Source organism: Periophthalmus magnuspinnatus, chromosome 8, assembly GCF_009829125.3.
Source record: "Periophthalmus magnuspinnatus isolate fPerMag1 chromosome 8, fPerMag1.2.pri, whole genome shotgun sequence".
Taxonomy (NCBI): Eukaryota; Metazoa; Chordata; class Actinopteri; order Gobiiformes; family Gobiidae; genus Periophthalmus; species Periophthalmus magnuspinnatus.
Window position 1 is genome coordinate 5,917,756 of NC_047133.1, and position 23,697 is coordinate 5,941,452.

The 23,697-nt window shown below is 45.1% G+C and overlaps 1 protein-coding gene across 2 annotated transcripts; it reads left to right on the top strand.

Moving 5' to 3' along the window:
- Window positions 1-23,695, top strand: arhgap27l (Rho GTPase activating protein 27, like). 2 transcript variants are annotated; one of them, XM_033970466.2, is made up of 23 exons: window positions 1-80; window positions 1,730-1,835; window positions 6,053-6,387; window positions 6,855-7,139; window positions 7,653-8,027; window positions 9,511-9,678; window positions 9,942-10,043; window positions 10,127-10,252; window positions 10,383-10,442; window positions 10,745-10,807; window positions 10,879-10,947; window positions 11,067-11,141; window positions 11,369-11,434; window positions 13,363-13,430; window positions 15,211-15,298; window positions 15,373-15,471; window positions 15,638-15,736; window positions 18,728-18,803; window positions 18,897-19,001; window positions 19,140-19,316; window positions 21,463-21,597; window positions 21,921-22,026; window positions 22,530-23,695. In XM_033970466.2, the coding sequence occupies exons 2-23, from the start codon at window positions 1,805-1,807 to the stop codon at window positions 22,705-22,707; spliced, it is 2,886 nt and encodes a 961-aa protein (XP_033826357.1). In that variant the 5' UTR covers window positions 1-80; window positions 1,730-1,804; the 3' UTR covers window positions 22,708-23,695. The 2 variants fall into 2 exon arrangements, with proteins under 2 accessions (XP_033826357.1, XP_055079383.1); XM_055223408.1 differs by lacking the exon at window positions 11,369-11,434 and having other exon boundaries at window positions 4-80.
- The last annotated feature ends 2 nt before the right edge of the window (window positions 23,696-23,697 follow it).

Sequence of the window (23,697 nt, forward strand, 5' to 3'; positions counted from 1 at the left end):
GCGGAAGTGGCTGTGCGTCAGGTCTGTGCAGCTTTTGGAGAGCGGCGCTGGATCATGGCTCCCCCCGCGCTAAAGTCCAGGTAAACCGGGCCGAACCGAGCCACCCCGCGCCGCACCGCTCCGCACTGCACCGCACCGCGCACAGACCGCGTTTGGTGCGTTTGGTGCGCTTGGGCGCGTGTCTGACGCGGGATCGCGCGGTGTTTACACTGAGTTTTCCGCAGGTCCCTCCGCCCTCGCGTTTGGACCGTCTTCACTGCGGTCTGTTCCGAGGTCCTGTTGACCTGGTTTAGTCCTGGTTTAGTCCTGGTTTAGTTCTGGTTTAGTTCTGGTTTAGTCCTGGTTCAGACCCAGTTTAGACCCGGTTTGATCCCGGTTTTGTTCCGGTGGAGGCTTTGTAAAGTTAAAAAAATGAACCTGGTTTTGGTCTAAAGGTCGGCTCTGATTGGTTTATGGCGTCACGTGACTGGGCCATAAAAACATTTGTATTTGAATGTTTTAACTTCAGATGATTCATGTTTAAAATGAGTTTAAGTTCTGTCTGTGACTGTATCCTGAGTCTTTTCTCCGTATTTTTATAAGAAAGTCTACAAGTGTTTGGGTTGTTCCCCCCCCCACTGATTATTTCTACCAGTGATGGAAGGGCATCTGACACACAGGGATACAGGAGAATGGAAGGGCATCTGACACACAGGGATACAGGAGAATGGAAGGGCATCTGACACTTAATTGTTGTAGTCCTTGGTTGAGTCCTGGTTGAGTCCTGGTTCAGTCCTGGTTCAGTCCCAGTTTAGTCCTGGTTCAGTCCCAGTTTAGTCCTAGTTCAAACACAGGTGTGGGGGGTGTGGCCTGTGCAAGTAAACACTCCGCTCCTGTGGCAGAGTGGTTAGCTTTGTTTCTCCTTTTTCAAAGTTCAAATAAGAGATTTATGCAGTTCAGGTTTATTCACAAATTACTCCTGGTTCAGTGCAGATTTAGACCTGGTTTAGACCTGGTTTAGTTCTGTTTTAGACCTGGTTTAGACCTGGTTTAGTTCTGTTTTAGACCTGGTTTAGACCTGGTTTAGACCTGGTTTAGACCTGGTTTAGACCTGGTTTAGACCTGGTTTAGACATGGTTTAGACATGGTTTAGACATGGTTTAGACATGGTTTGGTCCTGTTGGAGGGACTTGCTGCAGACAAAGGCAGGAAATCCTTTGTTTCAATCTGAGCTCAGAGGTTTTGGGTCTGGGCCTGGTTTAGACCTGGTTTAGTCCTGGTTTAGACCTGGTTTAGACCTGTTTTAGTCCTAGTTTAGACCTAGTTTAGACCTGGTATAGACCTGGTATAGACCTGGTTTAGACCTGGTTAAGACCTGGTTCAGTTCCTGTCTGGGCCTGTCTGTACATTCCTTCTCAGTCTCTGGTTTGAACTACAAATATTTTTCATACGTCACAAGAAACAATGTGAAAGTTTAATTTAACACAAGTTATTGTTATATATTTATAAATATACTCATGTTTTATCTTATAAACTTAGGTTTGTTATGATTTTATATATAATATTTATGATATATAACATTGACTATATATAGTATTTGATACATTTAGTATATATAAAATGACAGTGTCTCAGGTGTGAAACATGTTATGTTGATGTTGTCTCATATTTAAATGTTTTATTGGAGTCAGATCGCAGACCTGCTCTTTACTCCAGATGCCCTCCCCAACTCACTGTTCTCTCTGCACAGGTCTTGTCTCTGACCTCTGAGCTCTTACCTGCTGGTTGCCCCAGGAGGGGCCGGGCCCTAGTTGCCCCTGTCGCAATGGAAACGGCCCCTGTACTGTCGACCCCAGGTCAGTGCCACACAGTCCAGTCCTGGTTCAGTTCTGGCTTAGTTCTTTTTGGCCCTCGCCACTCACGAAGTGATGGCGAGGGGCATTGTTCTTCCTGGGTTTCTTCTTCTTATTATTATTATTTTTTTTCCCCCCCTGGGATCGCAATTTTCACCCCCTGAACGTCAACGAAAAGTCTCACATGGGGGTATCAAATCGACCGGCTTGGCAAAAAATTCAAGAAAATATGCATCACGAAAATGACCCACACACACTGGCTCGACAGCGCCACCTAGAAAATTCAAAATTTTAAAATGAATTGGGAGCCGACACGCATTTTTCGCCCTAGCTTGACGAAATTCACACCAGTGATAGAGCTCATGGAGACAAGCAAAAAAGCCAATCATAGTGCGGCCCTAGGACGGACAGGAAGTCGGCTATATTGAATCGAAAATTCGCCAAATTTTTCGTTGCGTGTTTTCAAAATGCTACTAGTCTCAGGTTTTTGGTCCAAATGAGCTCAGATTTCACATGCCACATCCAGACACATGGGTTTTCAAAAGTTATCCACGTTTTCTCCAAATTCCACACGGTTCGCCCGTACGCCGCCACCGAAATATGCCTTCGTTTCCTGTTTTTTCGATGTCCTCTCACGACCACAGGCATTGCCCTACAGAGCTCACATTCACATCACATATGCGAGATTGGGGCATGAGTGGAATGCATTATTAATTTTAATCAAAATGAACACTATAGCGCCCCCTACCATAGGGGTGAAACAAAAACATTATCGGATTCCTACGAAATTCGGGAAATAAATTGGGGGCATGACGTGGACCAAAAAATAATATTACGGGCATAGGTCATTTTTCACACTTGGCCACCAGGGGCGCAAAGACTCCAAAAAAAATAATTTAAAAATGCCTGACACGCACATGCATTGGTCTACACAGCTCAAATTCACATCACACGTGTGATATGAGGGTATTAATAAAATGGATTATTAATTGTAATAAAAATGAACACTATAGCGCCCCCTACCATAGGGGTGAAACGCCAACATTATCGGATTCCTACGAAATTCGGGGAATAAATCAGTGGCATCACAAGAAACAAAAAATTACATTATGGCCATGACTCATTTTCCACGGTTGGCCACCAGGGGCGCAAATACTAAAAAAAAAATCATAAAAAAATTTCTGACACGCACATGCATTGGTCTACACAGCTCAAATTCACATCACACGTGTGATGTGAGGGTATTAATAAAATTGATTATTAATTGTAATAAAAATGAACACTATAGCGCCCCCTACCATAGGGGTGAAACGCCAACATTATCGGATTCCTACGAAATTCGGGGAATAAATCAATGGCATCAGAAGAAACAAAAAAATACATTATGGCCATGAGTCATTTTCCACGGTTGGCCACCAGGGGCGCAAATACTAAAAAAAAATCATTAAAAAATTTCTTACACGCACATACATGGTTCTAGACAGCTGATATTCTCATCACACATGTGATATCAGGGTATTAATAGAATGCATTATTAATTGTTATGTAAATGAACACTATAGCGCCCCCTACAGTATTGGTAAAATACACAACTTTGTCCGATTGGCATGAAACTTGGGGAGATAATTGGGGGCATTAAAAGGGTCAAAAAAGTCCATTACACCATACCTGTATTATGTACACAGTTGCCGGTGCAAAGCCACAGACCCCTCTCATATAGAGTCAGGGCCACACAGCTCAGGGCCACACTGCATATTAACATTGTTCTTCGTTTTTCTGCCAAAACAATCGCATTTTTCACCCCTTGAACATTCACGAAAAGTCTCACATGGGGGTATAGAATCGACCGGCTCTGCGAAAAATTTAATAAAATTGGTGTCGGCAAAATGTCCCATGCCCCCTGACTCGACGGCGCCACCTAAAATTTCACCCCTATGGGAGAGGAGCCTGGTTTATTTTGGAAAACACACACAAAAATCAGAACAGTGATAGAGAATGGGGGGACAAGCATAAATATGAATTGAAGCACTGCTCTATGACAGACAGGAAGTCGGCTATATTGAATAGAAAATTCGCCAAATTTTTCGCTGCGTGTTTTCAAAACGCTACTAGTCTCAGGTTTTTGGTCCAAATGAGCTCAGATTTCACATGCCACATCCAGACACATGGGTTTTCAGAAGTTATCCACGTTTTCTCCAAATTCCACACGGTTCGCCCGTACGCCCCCACCGAAATACGCCTTCGTTTCCTGTTTTTTCGATGTCCTCTCACGACCACAGGCGTTGCCCTACAGAGCTCACATTCACATCACATATGCGAGATTGGGGCATAAATGGAATGCAATATTAATTTTAATCAAAATGAACACTATAGCGCCCCCTACAGTATTGGTAAAATACACAACTTTGTCCGATTGGCATGAAACTTGGGGAGATAATTGTGGGCATTAAAAGGGTCAAAAAAGTCCATTACACCATACCTGTATTATGTACACGGTTGCCGGTGCAAAGCCACAGACCCCTCTCATATAGAGTCAGGGCCACACAGCTCAGGGCCACACTGCATATTAACATTGTTCTTCGTTTTTCCGCCAAAACAATCGCATTTTTCACCCCCTGAACATTCACAAAAAGTCTCACATGGGGGTATAGGATCAACCGGCTTGGTGAAAAATTTCATAAAATTGGTGTCGGGAAAATGTCCCATGCCCCCTGACTCGACGGCGCCACCTAAAAATTCACCCCTATGGGAGAGGAGCCTGGTTTATTTTGGAAAACACACACAAAAATCAGAACAGTGATAGAGAATGGGAGGACAAGCATAAATATGAATTGAAGCACTGCTCTATGACAGACAGGAAGTCGGCCATTTTGGATAAAAAATTCGCCACTTCATTCGCAGCGTGTTTTCAAAACGCTACTAGTCTCAGGTTTTTGGTCCAAATGAGCTCAGATTTCACATGCCACATCCAGACACATGGGTTTTCAGAACTTATCCACGTTTTCTCCGAATTCCACACGGTTCGCCCGTACGCTGCCACCGAAATACACCTTCGTTTCCTGTTTTTTCTATGTCCTCTCACGACCACAGGCACTGCCCTACAGAGCTCACATTCACATCACATATGTGTGATTGGGGCATGAATGGAATGCAATAATAAAATGAACACTATAGCGCCCCCTGCCATAGGGGTGAATCGCCAACATTATCCAATTCCTATGGAATTTGGAGAATGAATTCATAGTCTCAGAAGAAACAAAAAATTACATTATGGCCATGGGTTATTTTCCACTGTTGGCCACCAGGGGCGCAATGAATTGAAAAGAAATTGGCACTTGGCACTTTGACTTGCATGTCTATGAATTATATCTACTCCTAGGTTTTTCATCCGAATTACATCAAACTCCACATACAGCGTGTACATATGTCGATTGTCAATAATCATCCATGTTTTGGGGATATTCTTTATGGTTCATGAGTAGGATTCCCTCAAAATATGACTTCATAATTGGATTTAAATTCCTACATGACTTTTCCTTAAGTGCAAATGAAACCTATCTAGTCCTAGGTTTTTCATCCAAATTTCCTCAAACTCCACATACAGCATGTACACATGATTATTGTCAATAATCATCCACATTTTGGGGATATTCTTTCTGGTTTATGCACAGCACACTGTCAAAATATGACTGCTTTCCTGCATATTTGATTCCCTCTCACAGACACGTGGATCAGACTAAAAAGCTCAAATTCTAATCACTGATGCGGATTAAAACTGTGAATAGAGAACCATTATAAACATGTGGCCAGTGACCTCCATAGCGCCCCCTACTGTACAGGTAAAAAACTCAACTTTGTCCGATTGGCATTAAAGTTGGTGATATCATTGTGGACCTCAAAAGAGGCAAAAAAAAGTCCATTACACCATACCTGTATTGTGCACAAGGTTGCCGGTTCAACGCCGTGGACCTCCATTATAATGTGTTGGTCACACATATTTATATAGAAACTGTGTGAAGGGGGGCGGATTGCGGCCGTGGGGTGGCCAGGCGGGGAAAATGGTGCGTGGGGGCAGTGGCCGGCCCCGGGCGGTCGCATGGGGGGGCGGTCGCGCGGGGGGCGAGGGCCATCATCGCCGCTTGCGGCTTTAATTTTAGTTGTCCTTGTTTAGTCCTGCTTTAGTCCTGTTTCAGTCCTGGTCTAACCCGGTCTTTCCTCAGGTCTGGGTCTGGTCCTGGTTGAGTTTGAGTACCAGTACCGCGGCCGGGACGGGGATTTGATCCAGATCAGGCCCAACGAGCGCTATGAGCTCCTGACTAAGACCAACGCTCACTGGTGGCAAGTCCGGACTAAACCCGGATCTAAACCGTTCTACATCCCGGCCAAGTACGTGCGTGAGCTGCCCCATGTGCCTGACCTTAGCCCCGCCCTCTGCCTCCCTATTGGTCAAGAGAGCACAAGCCCCGCCCCCATGCACACAAGCACCGCTCCTGTGCCCGTCCCAGTCCCGGTCCTGCCCAAGACCCCGGACGAGCCCCGCAAGCCCTCGGACCAGGTAAGACCAGACTATAACCTGGACTGAACCTGTACTGAACCTGTACTGAACCTGTACTGAACCTGTACTGAACCTGTACTGAACCTGTACTGAACCTGGACTAAACCTGGACTGAACCTGTACTGAACCTGGACTGAGCAACTGAACTCACTCGCTGACCCGAACACTGTCCACCAAACGCTTAAATTTATCTCGGTTTTATTTAGAATCAGTTAGAAATGATGAACTACAGTGAATGTCGTGCACAGGGTTGGATCAGGACTGTCCCAAGACTGGACCAAGACTGGACCAAGACTAGACCAGGACTACACCAGGACTACACAAGGACTGAACCAGGACTAAAGCAGGACATAACCTGACTGTGCCAGGACTAGACCAGGAATGTAATAGGACTAAAACAAGACTAGACCAAAACTAAATCAGACTTAAATCAGGTCTAACCCAGGACTCTCTCGGGTCTGAATCAGGTCACGATCCGGTTGCGGTCAGACGGGGCGTACCGGCGAACAGAGAACCGAATGTCGACCTTTGGCTTTCCTCTGGATAGTGACGTTTCCACAGCGATGCCCAGAACGACCAACGGGACTACAAACATGGCCGACAGCCTCCGAGTGCCTACCTCAGGGGATTCTGGGAATAGTCATGCCCACTTCACTCGTCACCAACCAATCCCGGTGGAGATGCCCAGACCCCCACCCACTCACGCCGTTACCCAGGAAACAGCCACCCAATCAGGACGGCTGGAAGCACAGGTGCGTCCAAACCTCCAGAGCAGCTCGTACGGCTAACACTAACAGAGCGACATTTATTAGAGGGGCTGAGGACTTATATATCTCTGGACATAGACCTTAAAATGTTCATATTAACCCTTTCAGCATGATCTTGGGGTTTTTAATTTAATTATTTTGTCCAAAAATCAAGATATGAACATTAATAATGGACCAATCAGGTCCCTTCTTTCCCCGAGGTCGCTCCTTCTAGCGTTAGCGATAGGTTTGATTGACAACATTGCTAAGCGTCCCTTGCTAAACCAACGGGAAGGGACGTTACCATTAACAGTTTTGCTCTGGACTGGTTCTTTGGTTTTATTTAAGATCAGTTAGAAATGATGAACTACAGTGAATGTTGCGCACGTACGAGCATGCACGGTTAAACAGCGTTGCCATGGTGATGAAAAGTACACAGAGCACCTTTCAACAGCAGTACGAGTCTTACATGTTTTTAATTTTATTATCATTAAACTCACTGTGACATCTTATCAGCAGGAAGGGCATCTGAGTCAAACTGGAGCAGGAGACGAAGAATCAGAGGAGTTGCCTGAGGAGCCGAGCGAGAGCGAGGAGGAGAGGGAGGAGGAGCAGCCATTGAAGGAGAAGGAGGTGAGGGAGGAGAGAGAGGCCGAGCACCCAAAGGAGCACCCAAAGGAGCACCCAGAGGAGCAGCCAGAGGAGAACACAGTGGAGAACCAAGAGGAGCGCCCATCACACAGGGAGCAGAGGGGGGAGGGGGAGGAGAGGGAGGGGAGCTCCTCACACATCTACGAGTCCATCCAAGACCTCAACATCGACCTGGACGCTTTGATTGGTCGAGACACAATGCCCAAACAGGAAGTGGAGTCTGAGGCCCCGTCCCCTGCACAGGTAACTGTCACCTGGACTATTACCAGGTTTAAATCAGACCTGTTCTTCAAACTGTTCTGTTCAGATCTTTTAACCATGTTCTGTTGTTTCTCCTCATTGAGACTCTGAAGTTGAGTAATCTTTAATCTTATTTATTTTTAAGACACCATTTTGTCAATGTACCCCCATTTTCACCTCCACCAATACACGCCCACTGTGACTTACACACATCCTTCTCTAGTTTTATTTTCTTATTCTGTGATACTTGTAGGAATTGGCAGCATCATGTAATCATTTTGGTACAAATGAGAAAAAATGGGCTGCTCACTAGTGTGATGTGCAGCTATCCATAGGGGGCGCCTGACGTTTATGGCATCTTCAACTCCCATTGGGCACCGCAGTTTTCTAATGCGGAAGTCAGCGGACATGTTTCTTTTATTAAGTTGTTTTAGATTGATTTTGTGATATCAAATGTGTAAATTATGACATAATGATCCACGAGTGCCAGAGATTATAAGTATAGAGAGACAAAGGCACAACAGGGCTGATTTAACTGACAAACTCATATCTGGACTAAACCAGGTCTAAACCAGGTCTAAACCAGGTCTAAACCAGCTCTAAACCAGCTCTAAACCAGCTCTAAACCAGCTCTAAACCAGCTCTAAACCAGCTCTAAACCAGCTCTAAACCAGCTCTAAACCAGCTCTAAACCAGGCCCAGCTCTTGCTGAGCAGGGCTGAGATAGAGACAGGAATCTCTGGAGTTCAAAGTGTGAGTCACTTCCTGTTTGAACAGGAAGCAGAGGCAGCCATTTCCTGTCCCTGTGCATACTGCAGATATTGGCTTGTTCTGATTAACTCAGATCAAAGCTCCTCACCCACTCTCCTCTGTGTTCGAGTTCTACCTCTCAGGTTCTACTGCTTGAGTTCTAATGGTGCAGTTTAAGACAGAGCTGTGTTGTTGTACGACATGTGATCTCCAAACATTTTCCAGACTCACCATCAGGTGCAGCTTAATTTTCACTCTTATGTATCGGTGTATTATGAAAATGAAATGTTTAAAGAGGACCTGTTCTGTAAACCAGACTTTTGTATCTTTCCCTCATCAAAAACAAGAGGTTTTAGGTGTCATCCATGTTTTGACACTCCTTAGCAGTACAAGCTTGCACGAGGCTCCACCCACAAGTCTACGTCACCAATGCTCCCACACAACAATTCTTCTTAAATATACCAAAACATGATGGAAAACTGTACACATCAACTTGACAAACCTGATGTGACGTGTAGTAGTTTCATTAATGGGATGCAGCTGATTGTGTTGTGATAGCGATCGAAAGAGGGAGTGACCGAGAGCAAAGGGAGGGGAGACTCAGAGTGTCAGAAATGAAAGTGAAACCTATAAAAAATGTTAATATGTTGTTTTGTGAGAATATAGCATTTTCAAAACAATAAAAGAAAACATGGAGATCTAAATATGTTCTGTATTTTAAATGTGTGTCTCACAGGAGTCCAAACCCGACAGCCCCATCTACGCCAACGTCTACAAAAACACCATCCCACCCCCGCCCTCTGACCCCGCCCCTCCGGCCCCAGGCCCTGCCCCCTCCCTCTCAGGGTCCTCCTGTTCCGGACTAAGCCCCGCCTCCCCCCTCAGCCCATTGGATGAATGGCAGGTATGATTATACAACTGTTTATTTTATATATATATATATTAATATATCGTCTAGAGGAGGGACAGTGCTGCAGAGGAGTTTACAGTTTAACTGTAACCTGATGCATTGGGTTTAGATTTCTGTTAAATATTTTACATTCTCTCCTCCCCTCCTCGTCTTTCTCACCATCTCCTTTTTTTTCCTCTCCTCGTCCTCTCCTCCTTCTCTCCTCCTTCTCCTCTTCTCCTCTTTTCCTCTCATCTCCTCTTCTCTCTCTGTTAAAGGCTCACACAGACACGGATTCGGGGAAACTCTTTTACTTTAATGCTCTGACCAGACGTACCACCTGGACCCCACCCTCTGAGCCCAGCCCCACCCACTCACAGGTAAACTACGCCCACATACATGTAAGCCCCGCCCATATCTGACACGCAGGGAGGGCATCTGACACAGTTCCACTCTGTCACAGTGGGAGCGCCTGGTGGACGAGGTCTCAGGGAGGTTTTACTTTTTCAACCCGACGACAGGAGCCACGTCCTGGGATTTACCCGAGTCCCACACCCCCCTGAGCTCCAGGACTCCCAACACACACCCAGTGAGTCCAAGACTAGACCAGGACCAGGACTGGACCATGACTGGACTATGATCGAACCAGGATTAAACCAGGACTAAACTAAAACTAGACCAGGACTAGACAGGGTCTAAATAACTGATTGTTGTTTCAGCCGCTACCAGAAGAGGACTACCCTCACAACCAGGCTCCAGACGACAGCGTCTTCACCACAGTACAGCACCAACCGCACCAACCACAGCAAACAACACCAACCACGCCAACTACGCCAACCACGCCAACCACACCAACCACACCAACCACACCAACCACACCAACCACACCAATTACACCAACTACACCAACTACACCAACTACACCAACTACACCAACTACACCAACTACACCAACTACACCAACTACACCAACTACACCAGCTACATCAACCAGGCCAACTAAACGCATGTTCAAACTTAATGACCATATTTGCTTGTTTTAAGCCTGATCTGGTCAGTTTAGTCTAAACTGTATTTACAGAACCTTCAGCTGCAGATCCCCAGAGCTCAGCTGGACCCTAAAGTGGATCTCAGACAGTCAGAGGTACTGTGGTAAAAGTAGATCTGTCTGAGTACTAAATTATAACTGTGTGTGTATGTGTGTGCCCGCCCCAGAGGACGTTAGGAAATGGAGTCCCTGACTCGGCGACGTCGCACACCTGGAGACACAGTGTGGCTGAAGACGTGAGTTAAGCTCCGCCCCCAAATAGGGAACGGGGGGTGAGGGGTCAGGGGAGAGGAGTGGGGACTGAGGGAGCGAGGGAGACATTCAGACATATTTAATATTAACCTCTTGTGTTCAGAGATTCTCCTCGCTCCGGAGGCACGCCTCTGATGTGACTGAGCGCTCCAAAGGTCACATCCCCGACGCCACACAGGTGAGAGGTCACCAGGAGGTCATGGCCTGTTTCACTGTGTAAATGAAGGGACTCCATTTCCCATCATCCTTTGCTGCTCTCTCTTTGCTGTTCTTAAAGAGGGGGTATTTTGCCAAATGACTTTTTTCTACCATGTTACAACTTTGTTCATGAAGAGGTTTTGTGTAATACCCCCTCTTTAACCTCTGTGATGTGCTGCTCTGTTTTGATCATGTGACTGTTTGAAGCCCCCTGATAGGTTGAAGCTGAGGAGGAACCTGTCCAATCGCAGCACAGACTCACACCAGCAGCACGTACGCCTGCCTGCTCCCATTGGCCCAGGGCTTCTCTCTGGCCTCTGATTGGTCCGGGGCTTTTCTTTCAGTTCTGATTGGACTAACAGTTTCTTTCTGTAACACTGTGGCGTGTCTGTGGCGTGCCTGTGGTGTGTCTGTGGTGTGTTTCTGGCATATTTCTGGCATGTTTCTGCCTCGGGGCAGACAGGCACAGCCCTGGCTGCCTCTGGGGGCCCTGGTGTTCTCTGGTTGTAGGGTGCAGGCTAAACTCACTGTGGCACTGGGTGTGGTCTGGTTTGGGGACAGGGATGTCCTGTTCTCCTATTGGTCAGCTCTGAGTGAGTGACAGTAAACTCCTCCCCCTGATGAGCTCATATTTGTGTTTTTAGTTTAAGCTGAACAAGTTTGAAAAAATGAAATGATGTGATTAGATTTAGTATTTGAGTTTTAAAAGTAGGACTTTGTTGAGTGCAAAGATCAGGATTATTCAGTCCACAATAGAAACATGAGGGCTAAAATGTAATAACAAACATACAATTACAATACATAATACAATTAAAGAGGCGGTGTTATGGAAAATTCATTTTTGGATCTTTCTCCAAAAATGTATTTGGACAAACCTCTACATGTTAGTAATAAACACTGTTCATCTCTAACATGAAGAGGTTTGGATCCATGTTTGAGCAATCTATAGATCTCTCTCTCCCTATTCAAATCCTCCACCCACAAACCTACGTCACCAATGCTCCCACATGACAATTCTCCATAAATATACAAAAACATGGCACAAAACTGTACACAGCAACTTGACAAACCTGATGTGATGGGCAGTAGTTTCATTAGTGGGATGCACACTGATTGTGTGCTAGTGCTTTGAAGGGGGAGTGGCAAAGGGAGGGGAGACTCACAAGTAAAATGCCCCCTTTTTAGTACCCTATAGAAGTAAATACCCCCTCTTTAATGGCATGTGCTCTTGAGGTCACTGGGCTCAGTCATCATGAAATCGTGATATTTATCTTATAATTGTAACATTAACATGATATAAACAGACCTGGAGTTGTGTTTTGTTTCATTCATACATTTCAGTAACATTTTATTATTAGTCTGTCTACATCTCCAAAGCTCAAAATGCTCTGTTCTACCTTGTGATGTCATGCAGTGGTAGTTTTATGTTGCAAATTAACAGCTCCTTTTACTTTTAGTGGAGATTGGCAATTCCAGGGCCGAAATGATCTAAATGATTTTAGTGAAGGTGTGTGGAGTTTAAAAACACAGTGGAGCACTTCCTGTATTACCTCATGACATCACAAGGTGGAACAGAGCGTTTTCAGTTTGATAGAAGACCTCAGCCTAAATATGCAGGTGTGTTAAACATGTGAATGAAACAAAACACAACTCCAGGTCTGTTTGTGATGAGGAAACATAAGGACAGAGTCATATGGAGCTTAATCAGATTAAAAATATGACAGAGCGGGTGTCTTTTATTTATTTATTTGATTGGGACAATGCAAACTAATGAACAGACATGATACAACAAGAATATAAACACACCAGATTATACCCAAAGGCTGATTTTTAAATCTCTAAACTCCATGTTATTCATTTATGAGTCGTGGAGAAGAGAGGGGCGGTGCTGTGAGAGGCGGAGCAGTGAAGGGAGGAGTTGTAAGGGGTGGAGCAGTGAGGGGAGGAGCTGTTAGTGGTGGAGCAGTGAGGGGAGGAGCTGTTAGTGGTGGAGCAGTGAGGGGAGGAGCTGTAAGGGGTGGAGCAGTGAGGGGAGGAGCTGTTAGCAGCGGAGCAGTGAGGGGAGGAGCTGTTAGCGGCGGAGCAGTGAGGGGAGGAGCTGTTAGGGGTGGAGCAGTGAGGGGCGAGTTTACTTTCTTTCGCTTGTGGTACTTCCTGTTTTTCAGGACTTCCTGTTTACTTTACTTCCTGTGTTGCTCTAGGGCCACATGCTGGAGAAGGCCGGAATCATCAACAAAACCAAAGTCTGCGAAAACGGAAAAAAGCTCAGGTGAGTCCAACAGGGGGCGCTACAGATAGCCTTACAGAGGGTGCTACCAATGATGTATGAATCTCCACAGCCCCGCCCACTTCCAAGTCCAAGTTATTTTATATTATAACATAACAGTTTTAATTTGTCAGGTTACGATAACCACATTAGACCGTCAATCTACAATAAAACTATTCAAGTAAATAAAGAAAACTATCAAACACAAGTTTTGAAAAAAAAAGTTGGTGTCATAATAACAACCAACAACTGTGTGACAAATGTAGTACTACACACAGCCTGCAGGGGGCAAACATCCATCTAATGAGAGCTGGTTTGATTACAGTAAACATCTGTTTGCATAAACACATAAACCTGTAAACGCTGAATTTGTGGCTACACATAAGTGTTGTCTCAGTTCACAGTTATATTGGTCCAGTTTTAGGTGAAGTTGATGAGGAGCTGCTCCCTCCATGAAAAAGTGTCTCCACCTTCCCCATCCACTGATCATGTTCTGAAAATAACAAACACAAAACACACTGCACAGTCATTAAACTGCAAACAGTTGAACTGTTCTTATTCTTGGTTGTTTTAAAAATGCTCATGTGTTTTGGCTGGATGTCTGATATCGTTTCCTCGTGTGTCTGGGTTTAGCTCATCAGTCACGTGTGATCTATGTTTGGCCTTGTTTAGATTCATTATTGAAAACACAGATAGTTGTTCTCAAACATAGAACATGGCCAGCATGAAGTCGAAGCTGTGACAACAAACCAGGGACATTATTCTTTGAAACTCCATCTGAAGGTGATGGGAACACTGCAGGTGTCTGAAGGTGATTGGCCCGTTTCACTTGGCACTTCAGGTTTACACTGGAAAGCTGAGATTATGTTGGACGTCTGCGTGATGACTTGTTTGCAGATTCTGGTTCAGTTGGGCGAGTTGTTATGTCACACAACATGGCCCACAGTCCCACAGCCAGTTTGGACAGTTTAGACAAGGGTTTTCTTTTACCCTGCCCAGTGTTAAGCTTCCCTCAGTCCTAAAAGGACGCAGAGGCGCAGACGCCTCTCTTCTGTTTGGTGCGGCACATTTCCGTGCTCCTTCTCCTGCAAGAACATCTGAAACTGGTGGTGATTCAGGCCACACGCCCAAATGAAGTTCACCGTTTTTGTGACCGTGGTCATTATATCATCCATCCCCAGCTCCATCCCCAGCTCCATCCCCAGCTCCAAACCCAGCTCCAACCCCAGCTCCAACCCTAGCTCCAACCCTAGCTCCAACCCCAGCTCCAACCCCAGCTCCAACCCCAGCTCCAACCCCAGCTCCAACCCCAGCTCCAACCCCAGCTTCAACCCCAGCTCCAACCCCAGCTCCAACCCCAACTCCAATCCCAACTCCAAAAAAATGCACAACACAATCGACAAGCCACATAACACAAAACACACAACACAATCAACACACTACGTAGTAGTAGTAGTAGTGGTAGTAGTAGTAATAGTAGTAGTATTGTTTAGTGTCCAGTTAAAGACCTGTCTTTGGTGTTTTTACGACTCTCCCAGTGCATTGTGGTCTATACTGACCTCTAGTGACCAGCGCCGCACTCTACTTTTCAGAGTGCATTGTTGGAAATTTTGAGTGCACTACTTTTTTACAAAATGTGTGAGCCCTGAATAGTGCCCCCTGTAGGAGATAGTCTGGACATGCAGACACAGCCCAAAGTTCTTTCAGAAAATGCACAGTTTGGCCCTTTGACCTTGTGACCTTTGACCCTTTGATCTTTGACCTTATGCCTTTTCTGTTTCAGGAAAAACTGGTCTCAGTCGTGGACCGTTCTTCATGGAGGAATCTTGACGTTCCACAGAGACCCCAAATCTGCCCCTGCCGGCACCAACGTGAGACATATGCCCTCTCTGTGTCAGATGCCCTCTTGTGTGTCAGATTGAGTCAGATGCCCTCCCTCTTTCAGAGTAAAGCATCTCAGATTGTACCGGAGTTCACGGTGGATCTGAGAGGAGCCTCTGTGTCCTGGGCCCACAACAAGTCCTCCAAGAAGAACGTCCTGGAGGTCAGAACCAGGACCGGAACATTACCGGACCAGGACGAGGACTGGACCAGGACTGGACCAGGACTGATTAACTTGCTCCTCTATGGTCTCTCATTGGCGCCTTTGTCCCTCTCTCCTCTCTGATTGGCTGCTTCTCCCCTCTCTCCTCTCTGATTGGTTGTTTCAGCTGAAGACTCGTCAGGGCTGTGAGTTCCTGATTCAGTACGACACTGAGAGCATCGTCAGCGACTGGTACAAGGTCATCAGTGAAGCTATACAGCAACTGGTAATAATAAATATGATATATACAACATATACATGTACACACATACATACATATACATACATATACATATAACTGTGTAATCCTTCAGTCCTCCAGGTCTCATCCATAGCAAAAGAAAAAAATTTATTATTCAACTGGACAAAACATTGTAGAAGTGAAGACGTTTCGTTGCTCATCCAAGACGCTCCTTCAGTTCTGTGTACTACTCTGCCTTATATCTGTCTGAGCGGAGGAACTAGCTACACTGAAACTCAAAACACCTATTGTTTAAAGTTTCTATTTGTAGGCTAGGTCTTTTGTGCCTGAGTCTTACTATACTAAGTAGGACTCAAGCACAGTGCACACATATACATTTATTTATTTATTTATATAATTTAATTTAATTTATACACTTTTCTCACACAGGCATTAACATTTTCTCACATTTCTCTCTTGTTTAAACTCTCAAAGTTCATGCATATTAAAAACTTGTTCAGGCTTATATCCCCCTTCCTCGATGATCGTTTTAAATGTGTTGTTCACGTGCTCCTGCTCCACTTTTGAGTCCAAAGCGTTTCTGAAATTTGTCAAATCAGCCCTTGCTGGCATTAAATGAGGTTGGTACTCCATGAAAAGTACTCGTCGATGGCCTTGGCTCCGCATCATCCCGCTCCTTGCTGTCATGAAAGTCATCGCTGTCAGCAAAGGTTTCAGCACTTCAGAGTCACACTGCGATCCAACATTTATGTAAATTTGTCTGAACACATTCTGTATTGTACAGGAGACACGGCACGGAGGAGACTGATGGACAATGGTCTACAGTCCCTTAGCCAATCAGGAAGCAGAACACAATGCACATTCATACGCTGTGAAAAAGCACACAAAAAAATCAGCGAAACAGCGAGGCCATGAAATGTGAACCGTGATGTAGCGAGGGACAACTGTACACACATATGTGATTATCTGCCTGAAGTTCAGACTCATTTTCACTTTAAGACCTTTCACTTACATGGAGGTCTTAAACACAAAGTGTCCACAGGAGCTGATGACCTTGATCCAAACTTCTATTTTCAGCTGCCTCACATTTAGTTCGACCTCTTTTACATATTTTTAATTCATCAATTCAAATGGCAGTTATACCAGAATTATGTAAATATGTAAAAATGTAAATAATTTCTGGCCAATATCTAAATTACCTTGTCTTGCAAAAGTTTTAGAAAAGTTGGTTGCAAATCAAGTTACAGTTTATTTAAATAAATGCTCCATTTTGAAGTCTTATCAGTCAGGTTTCAGAAAGGGGCAGAGAACTGTCACTGTAGCCACAATGAAACGACATTTTCTCAGTCCTTTATGTAAACAACTGCAACTCTGTTTACTGATTTGGCCAAAGCTTTTGGTTCAGTGGATCATGGGGTCGTCTTGAAGCATCTGAAGCAGATTGGATTTGACAATGCTACATGTGATTGGTTCCAAAATTATCCAATCCAATCTAATCCACTTTATTTATATAGCACATTTCACAAACGCTGTGCTGCACAAATACATTATAAATAAAAACGCCTAATTAAGTAAATCAACATTTAAACAAAAATCAAGTAGCAAAAAATAAAATAATAAATATGTATATAAAAACAATAAAACGATTACCAATAAAACAATAAAATCAAATAAAACAAGCAAATAAAATCAATAGGAACAAATCAATAAAAGACAGAGGACCATACAACTCATGCAGAGTTAAAAGCCAGAGAGTAAAAGTGGGTCTTAAGACGAGACTTAAAACACTCCACAGTGGAGCTGTTTTGACGTGAGGAGGCAGAGCATTCCGGAGCATTCCAGAGCATTCCAGAGCATTCCAAATTATCTTTCAAACAAAATCCAGGCAATGCCTAGCCAATGGTTTTAAATCAGATTTTCTAACTTTTTAGTAAAGGAGTGCCCCAAGGCTCAATTTTGGGCCCACTACTTTTTACTATGTTTTTAATTCTGTTGTTTTTTATTTAAATGAAAGTCACATATATTTATATGCACATGATGCTGTTTTTGTATGGAAGTGCTCCCTCTGCTGATCAGATGCTTTTAAAACTGCAGCAAGGTTTTAATGAAATCCCAAATTCTCTTATAAATCTGAAATTGTCTTTGAATGCAAATAAAACTAAGTATATGATTTTTTTTCTAAAAAACATTTAAGTAATGTGCAGGCTACAAATTTTGGCTTGATGAAAACGTAAAATAAAAACATATCTCAGAATTATGTTACAGTTTAAAATCTAAATTATCATTTTATTACAGGAACAAATATTGTATCCCAATAAATTACAGAAAAGAAATGGTGCAATCATCTTCCTCTCCATATTAGATTATGGGGATGTGGTACGTGCAGACTTCAGCCTCTGTTTTGAAACTGTGGGATCCTATTTCACTCTGCGCTTCGTTTTATTACAGGTGATGGATTTGAAACTCATCACTGTTTTCTCTATTTAAAAAAGTGGGTTGGAAATCACTGTGTGTTAGAAGAGAACAGCACTGTATGAAATTTATAAGGGATAACTGCAAAAACAGCCAGAATACCTCACTTAATGTTTTATATGGACTTGTATATTTGTTTGCTTTGTTTGTCATTTTATGCTTGTATTGTATTTTAAACTGGGCACCCATGAAAAAGAGAGTCCAAGTGCTCTCACTGGGTTCCCCTGTATAAATATACACACATACATATACATACATATACATGTGCACATACATATAAATACACATACATGTACACACATTCATACACACACACATACAGTATAAGGTCATCAGTGAGACAGGGACACTTCACCTGTCACATGTGATGGGGACACTTCACCTGCTCACCTGAACCGGGGCTAAACCAAGGCCAGTACTAGGACTGTCACCACTAGTACTGCTACCAGTAGTAGCAGGAGTGGCAGTAAGGGGACACTTCACTTGTCACGTGTGATGGGGACACTTTACCTGTCACATGTGCCTGATTCTGTTTCTTCACAGTCTGTGTGTGTCCCGGACTGGGATGGACCATCTGAGGACTCCGATGATTCGGACCAAGAGAGGACCAAGAGGAACTGTGAGTCTAAACCAGAACTGGACTGGGACTGAACCGCGACTCAACCAGGCCTAAACCAGGCCTAAACCAGGTCTAAATCTCTTGTTCTTTCAGCGTCTCGTTCAGATCCAGAGCAGAGACGAGTTCGACACAAACTCCGACGATTCCTCCAGAGACGCCCCACACTGCAGAGCGTCAAAGAGAAGGGATATATACGAGGTACTTTTGTACTACTACTACTAGTTGTAGTAGTAGTTGTAGTAGTTGTAGTAGTTGTGGTAGTAGTTCCAGTAGTAGTAATAGCAGCAGTACTTGTGCCGAGTACTTGTTTGTGACCTCTGACCCCTGACCACTTAGACGCAGTATTCGGGTGTCACCTAGACACTCTCTGTCACCGTGAGAACTCCACTGTCCCACGCTTTGTCCAAAAGTGCGTCCGCTTCGTCGAGCGCCGCGGCCTCGACACCGATGGAATCTACCGTGTGTCCGGCAACCTGGCGGTCATCCAGAAACTGAGACATAAGGCTGACCACGGTAAGAGACAGGAACACGACACCTGTACATGTGTGTGACAGATGCACGACACCTGTACACGTGTGACAGGGGCACGATACCTGTACATGTGTGTGACAGGGGCACGACACCTGTACACGTGTGTGACAGATGCACGACACCTGTACACGTGTGTGACAGATGCACGACACCTGTACACATGTGACAGGGGCACGACACCTGTACACGTGTGACAGGGGCACGACACCTGTACACGTGTGACAGGGGCACGACACCTGTACATGTGTGACAGGGGCACGACACCTGTACATGTGTGACAGGGGCACGACACCTGTACACGTGTGTGACAGATGCACGACACCTGTACACGTGTGCGACAGGGGCACGACACCTGTACATGTGTGACAGGGGCACGACACCTGTACATGTGTGACAGATGCACGACACCTGTACATGTGTGTGACAGGGGCACCACACCTGTACACATGTGTGACAGGGGCACGACACCTGTACACGTGTGTGACAGGGGCACGACACCTGTACACGTGTGTGACAAGGGCACGACACCTGTACACGTGTGTGACAGATGCACGACACCTGTACACGTGTGACAGGGGCAAGACACCTGTACACGTGTGTGACAGGGGCACGACACCTGTACACGTGTGTGACAGGGCCACGACACCTGTACACGTGTGTGACAGATGCACGACACCTGTACACGTGTGTGACAGATGCACGACACCTGTACACGTGTGTGACAGATGCACGACACCTGTACACGTGTGTGACAGGGGCACGACACCTGTACACGTGTGACAGGGGCACGACACCTGTACACGTGTGTGACAGGGCCACGACACCTGTACACGTGTGTGACAGGGCCACGACACCTGTACACGTGTGTGACAGGGCCACGACACCTGTACACGTGTGGGACAGGGCCACGACACCTGTACACGTGTGTGACAGGGCCACGACACCTGTACACGTGTGTGACAGGGCCACGACACCTGTACACGTGTGTGACAGATGCACGACACCTGTACACGTGTGTGACAGGGGCAGGACACCTGTACACGTGTGACAGGGGCACGACACCTGTACACGTGTGACAGGGGCACGACACCTGTACACATGTGACAGATGCACGACACCTGCACACGTGTGACAGGGGCACGACACCTGCACACGTGTGACAGGGGCACGACACCTGCACACGTGTGACAGGGGCACGACACCTGCACACGTGTGACAGGGGCACAACACCTGTACATGTGTGACAGGGGCACAACACCTGTACATGTGTGTGATAAATGCACAACATCTGTACAAGTCTCTGTTGACTCTCTGGACTCTCTCTCTTGACTCTGTGGAATCTCTATGGAGTCCCTCTGTCAACTCTGAAGTCTCTGGACTCCGTGGGCTCTCTGTGGACTCTTTCTTGATTCTCTGGACTCTGTGGACTCTTTCTTGATTCTCTGGACTCTGTGGACTCTTTCTTGATTCTCTGGACTCTGTGGACTCTTTTGATTCTGCAGACTCTATGTGGACTTTTTGTGGACTCTATGGAGTCTGTAGACTCTGAATTCTCTGGACTCTTTGTGGACACTGTGGAGTCTCTTGACACTGGACTCTCTGTGGACTCTTCTGGTGGACTCTCTGTGGACTCTCTCTTGACTCTCTTGAGTCTCTGGACTCTTTTGACTCTGTGGAGTCTCTATGGACTATTTGTGAACTCTCTGTGGAGTCTCTGTGGACTCCTTACTCTCTCGACTCTGGACTCTGGACTCTTTGGCCTCTCTGTTGACTCTGTGGAGCTTCTGTGGATTCTCTCTTGACTCTGTGGACGCTGTGGATTCTCTGTAGACTCTGGACTCTCTTGACTCTGTGGACTCTGCGGAGTCTTTGTGGACTCTTGTCTCTGTGGACCCTGCGGACTCTCAACTCTGGACTCTCTCTTACCTCTCTCTTGAGTCTATGAACTCTCTTGACTCTGTGCACTTTCTCAGTGCTCCCTTGACTCTGTGGACTGTGTGGACTCTCTGGACTCTGTGGAGTCTCTGTGGATTCTGCTGACACTATGTGGACTCTGTGGATTCTGTAGACTCTCTTGACTTTGTGGACTCTGTCCACTCTCTGTGGACTCTCTGTGGACATGTTACAGAGGAGCAGTTGGACTTGGAGGACGGGGACATCACAGAGGTCCACGTCGTGACCGGAGCGCTGAAGCTGTTTTTCCGAGAGTTACCGGAGCCTCTGTTTCCCTTCAGCTCCTACGACAAATTCATCGCCGCCATCCGTAAGTGTGTCCTATCCTTCAGTATCCCTGTGTATTTCAGATAATAGTAGTAGTGGTAGTAATAGTACTTCATGTATTTCAAATTAACCACAGTACTCTCAGGGAGTGTAGTGGTAGTCACCGTAGTAGTAGTAATATTTATTTATTTGATTTGGACAATGCATGCTCATGAACAGACATGATACAACATGAAATACACCAGATTATAGCCAAAGGCTAATTTCCATTATCTTTATAGAAAAGTTAAAATCACATTTCTAGTAGTATTAATAATAGTAGTAGTTGTAGTCATAGTTGTAGTAATAGTACTTTGTATATTTCAGAGTTACCGCAGTACTCTCAGAGAGTCTCCTACATTAAAGACTTGGTTCAGATTCTTCCTCTGCCAAACCACAGCACCATGGAGCTGCTCTTCAGACACCTGCACAGGTCAGTACTACGTATACTACTACAAATACTAATACAGGTACTACTACAAATACTCCTACAGAGATGCAGATACTACAAATATTATCGACAATACTAGAAATGCTACTGCAGAACATGTTTCAGAGGTCATAGTTCATCTGGACAAACTACGGACGCACCGATGCCACTTTTTCCAAAACGAGTACGAATATGTCATTTTGAGTGCTTGGCAATACTGAGTACCAATACCGATACGAGACATTATTTTGACAGGGCTTTATTACAGTGGTTCCAATAAATTTTTTCATTGTATAATTTATAGATAATATCATTATAGTATAGCCTCCTTTTCAACTGGAGTACTTCTGATGTACTGCTGAAGTACTTCTGAAGTACTTCTCCTATTATAGTTTTGTGTGTACTGTAGGGGGTAGTAGTAATAGTACCATAGTACTGTGTGTACTGTGTGTACTATGGTAGGGCAATAGTAATAGTAGTATTGTGTGTACTTTGTCTACTTTCAGGGTGGTGGAGCACGGTGAGCAGAACCGAATGTCGTGTCAGAGTTTGGCAATCGTCTTCGGGCCGACTTTGCTCCGCCCACAGGTGGAGTCTAACCTCACGGTGCACATGGTGTTTCAGAGCCAGATCATAGAACTACTGCTGAGGGAGGGGCCGGACATATTCACCCCACCACAATAAGACTACAGCTTAACCCCGCCATAATAAGACTACAACACTCCGCCACAATAAGACTACATAGTCACTCCGCCACAATAAGACTACACAGTCACCCTGCCACAATAAGACTACACCATCACCCTGCCACAATAAGACAAAACTATCACCCTGTTACAATAAGACTACAGCTTAATTCCGCCACAATAAGACTACACCATCACTCTGCCACAATAAGACAAAACTATCACCCTGTTACAATAAGACTACAACACCCCACCACAGTAAGACTACGACACTCCGCCACAGTAAGAGTCCAGCTTGACGGTCGCATGGTGTCCCAGGGCCAGATCGTACAACTGCTGCTGAGGAAAGGGCCGGACAAAATAACCCCAATAAGAGTCCTGCATCACTGTGACATTGCTGTGTTTCCCCTTTCACAATAAAAGCCCTCACCTATCCCCACTAATGCCTCTCCTTTAAAATAAAAGCACCATGGTCTCTTCTGCTGCGGGTCACTGTGGATGTCCCCTTCCTCCTTCAAAATAAAAGTCCCCTTCATAATAAAAGCACCTGGACTTCAGAGCCTTCAGAATAAAGCAACAAAAAGAACTTCAGGAATCAAAAGGAAATGACACAAGGCCTTAGGAAAAGACACAAGGCCTTAGGAAAAGACACAAGGCCTTAGGAAAAGACACAAGGCCTTAGGAAAAGACACAAGGCCTTAGGAAAAGACACAAGGCCTTAGGAAATGACACAAGGCCTTAGGAAATGACACAAGGCCTTAGGAAATGACACAAGGCCTTAGGAAATGACGCGTCTTAATGACACTACAAGAACAGAATAAACTTTGGGAAAAACTTTAAAAATGAACTATTTGGGGGGGGGGGGAAATTACCAACAGTCCTGGTTTAGACCTGGTTTAGACCTGGTTTAGTCCTGGTTTAGACCTGGTTTAGACCTGGTTTAGACCTGGTTTAGACCTGGTTTAGTCCTGGTTTAGACCTGTGCTGT

Excerpts from the sequence above, each read along its gene's own strand:
- arhgap27l (XM_033970466.2), top strand. The coding sequence starts at position 1,805 with ATGGAAACGGCCCCTGTACTGTCGACCCCAG. Across the intron at positions 7,140-7,652 it reads CAGGACGGCTGGAAGCACAG|GAAGGGCATCTGAGTCAAAC; the intron begins GTGCGTCCAAAC and ends TCTTATCAGCAG. Across the intron at positions 11,435-13,362 it reads CAGACTCACACCAGCAGCAC|GGCCACATGCTGGAGAAGGC; the intron begins GTACGCCTGCCT and ends GTGTTGCTCTAG.